Source organism: Ursus maritimus, unplaced genomic scaffold, assembly GCF_017311325.1.
Source record: "Ursus maritimus isolate PB19 unplaced genomic scaffold, ASM1731132v1 scaffold_129, whole genome shotgun sequence".
In the NCBI taxonomy this organism is placed as follows: domain Eukaryota; kingdom Metazoa; phylum Chordata; class Mammalia; order Carnivora; family Ursidae; genus Ursus; species Ursus maritimus.
Genome location: NW_024423664.1, coordinates 1 through 1480, shown reverse-complemented (window position 1 = coordinate 1480; position 1480 = coordinate 1). Strand labels below are relative to the sequence as shown.

General features: G+C 54.5%; 1 protein-coding gene across 1 annotated transcript in view; it reads right to left on the bottom strand.

Moving 5' to 3' along the window:
- LOC103680561 (DLA class I histocompatibility antigen, A9/A9 alpha chain-like) overlaps positions 1 to 490 on the bottom strand; it is a 3319-nt gene extending 2829 nt beyond the window's left edge. The window contains exons 1-2 of the mRNA XM_040627478.1: positions 333 to 490; positions 4 to 51 (exon numbers count right to left, since the gene is read on the bottom strand). Coding sequence (XP_040483412.1) covers positions 4 to 51; positions 333 to 405 — 121 coding nt within the window. The 5' untranslated portion in view covers positions 406 to 490. The remainder of the gene's footprint in view (positions 1 to 3; positions 52 to 332) is intronic.
- Between the last annotated feature and the right edge of the window lie 990 nt (positions 491 to 1480).

Here is a 1480-nt window from a genome sequence, read left to right as displayed (position 1 = left end):
CGCGGCCGGGCCGGGACACGGAGGTGTGGAAATACCTCAGGGAGTGCGAGCCTGCGGGCGCGGAGGGGCTGAGACCCCGCCCGACCCTCCTCCCGCCGCGGGGCCCGGGGGCGCCGGTGGAGGCGGCTGGGAGGGCAGGGGGAGGGGCACCGAGTCGGGGAGAGCAGGGTAGAGGCGGGGAGGGACGGGGGAGCACAGGCCGGGGCGCGGCCGGGGGCGGCTGGGGGTCGGGGGCTGCGGAGAGGCGCCTTCCCCGGGGGTCGCGCGTCCCCGCCCGGCGGTCCCCTCGCTCCCGCCCCGCAGAGGCCCTTTCCTCCCGCCCCCGAACTCACCCGCCCGGGTCTCGGTCACGGCCAGGGCCCCCGACAGCAGCAGGACGAGGGTTCGGGTCATCACGACCTGCATCTTCAGGGTCTGGGGAGACTCTGAGTTGCCACTGGGCCCCTGGCCGGTGCGGAGACTTTATAACCCGAAACCGGGGAGCTGCTGATTGGCTTCCCCAGAAACCCGACACCAATGGGAGTGCGAAGTGGGGCCGCGTCAGGAGTCTCCAGGCAGGAGGACCCTACACAGGTTGTGAGAGGGAGAAGTGAAACCCAAGAGATGGGGACTCCCCAACATTTGCTTCCCCGCCCCAGACACCGCCCTGGGTCTGAGACCCTGAGAGGCAGGTCCAAGGACCTGGGACTTTGCCCCGACCCCTCCCCTACCGCACAGCGTGCTCTTTGTCACACTGTCTCCCTGAGTTGTGGCCCAGGAGCTGGGTGAGTCACTGATTCTCAAACTTGGTCTCAGGGTATCTATACAGTCTCGCAGATACCGAGGATCCCAAGGATAATTTTGTGTCTGTGGGTTCTATCTCTCAGTATTTACCATAGTAGGAATAAAACAGGTTCAAAAATTCATTAGTTCATGTAGAATCATATTAATAACCCATGGCATGAAAAGAGAAATATTGTTTTTATGAAAAATAACTATTTCTGAAATAAACAGCACAGGGAGAAGAGTGATTTTGTTTCATTTTACATTTTGGCAAGTCTCTTTCTTGTCTGTCTCCTTAGAAGACCCCTGGACGTTCAGGTTTGCTTCTGCATTTACTGTGTTGTTTTGGTCGAAGTGTATGAAAAAATTTGCAACCTTGCAGAGACATGAGAGAATAGTATGTTTCACAACCTTCTCAGATAGTTGTGAATATTCATCTTAGGTGCTATATTCAGACTACAGAAGCTGTGCTTTCTCTAAGGTTATTGGCAAAGTGGAACCTGGAACAGTATCACTGTGTCCTTCTCTGTTACGTTAAAATCCACAGGCCCATCTTGCACACTGAATGGGTCTTGTACTAATGCGTGACTTTCTAAAAATTAATGTGTTGTTTCACTAAGCGATATACATGTTCCAGTGTTGATTAGACTGGAATTGAATTATTACCTCAGACCCCAACAGAAAAGTTTGTCAGTAGTAAGAAGCTGTCAAGTTTATT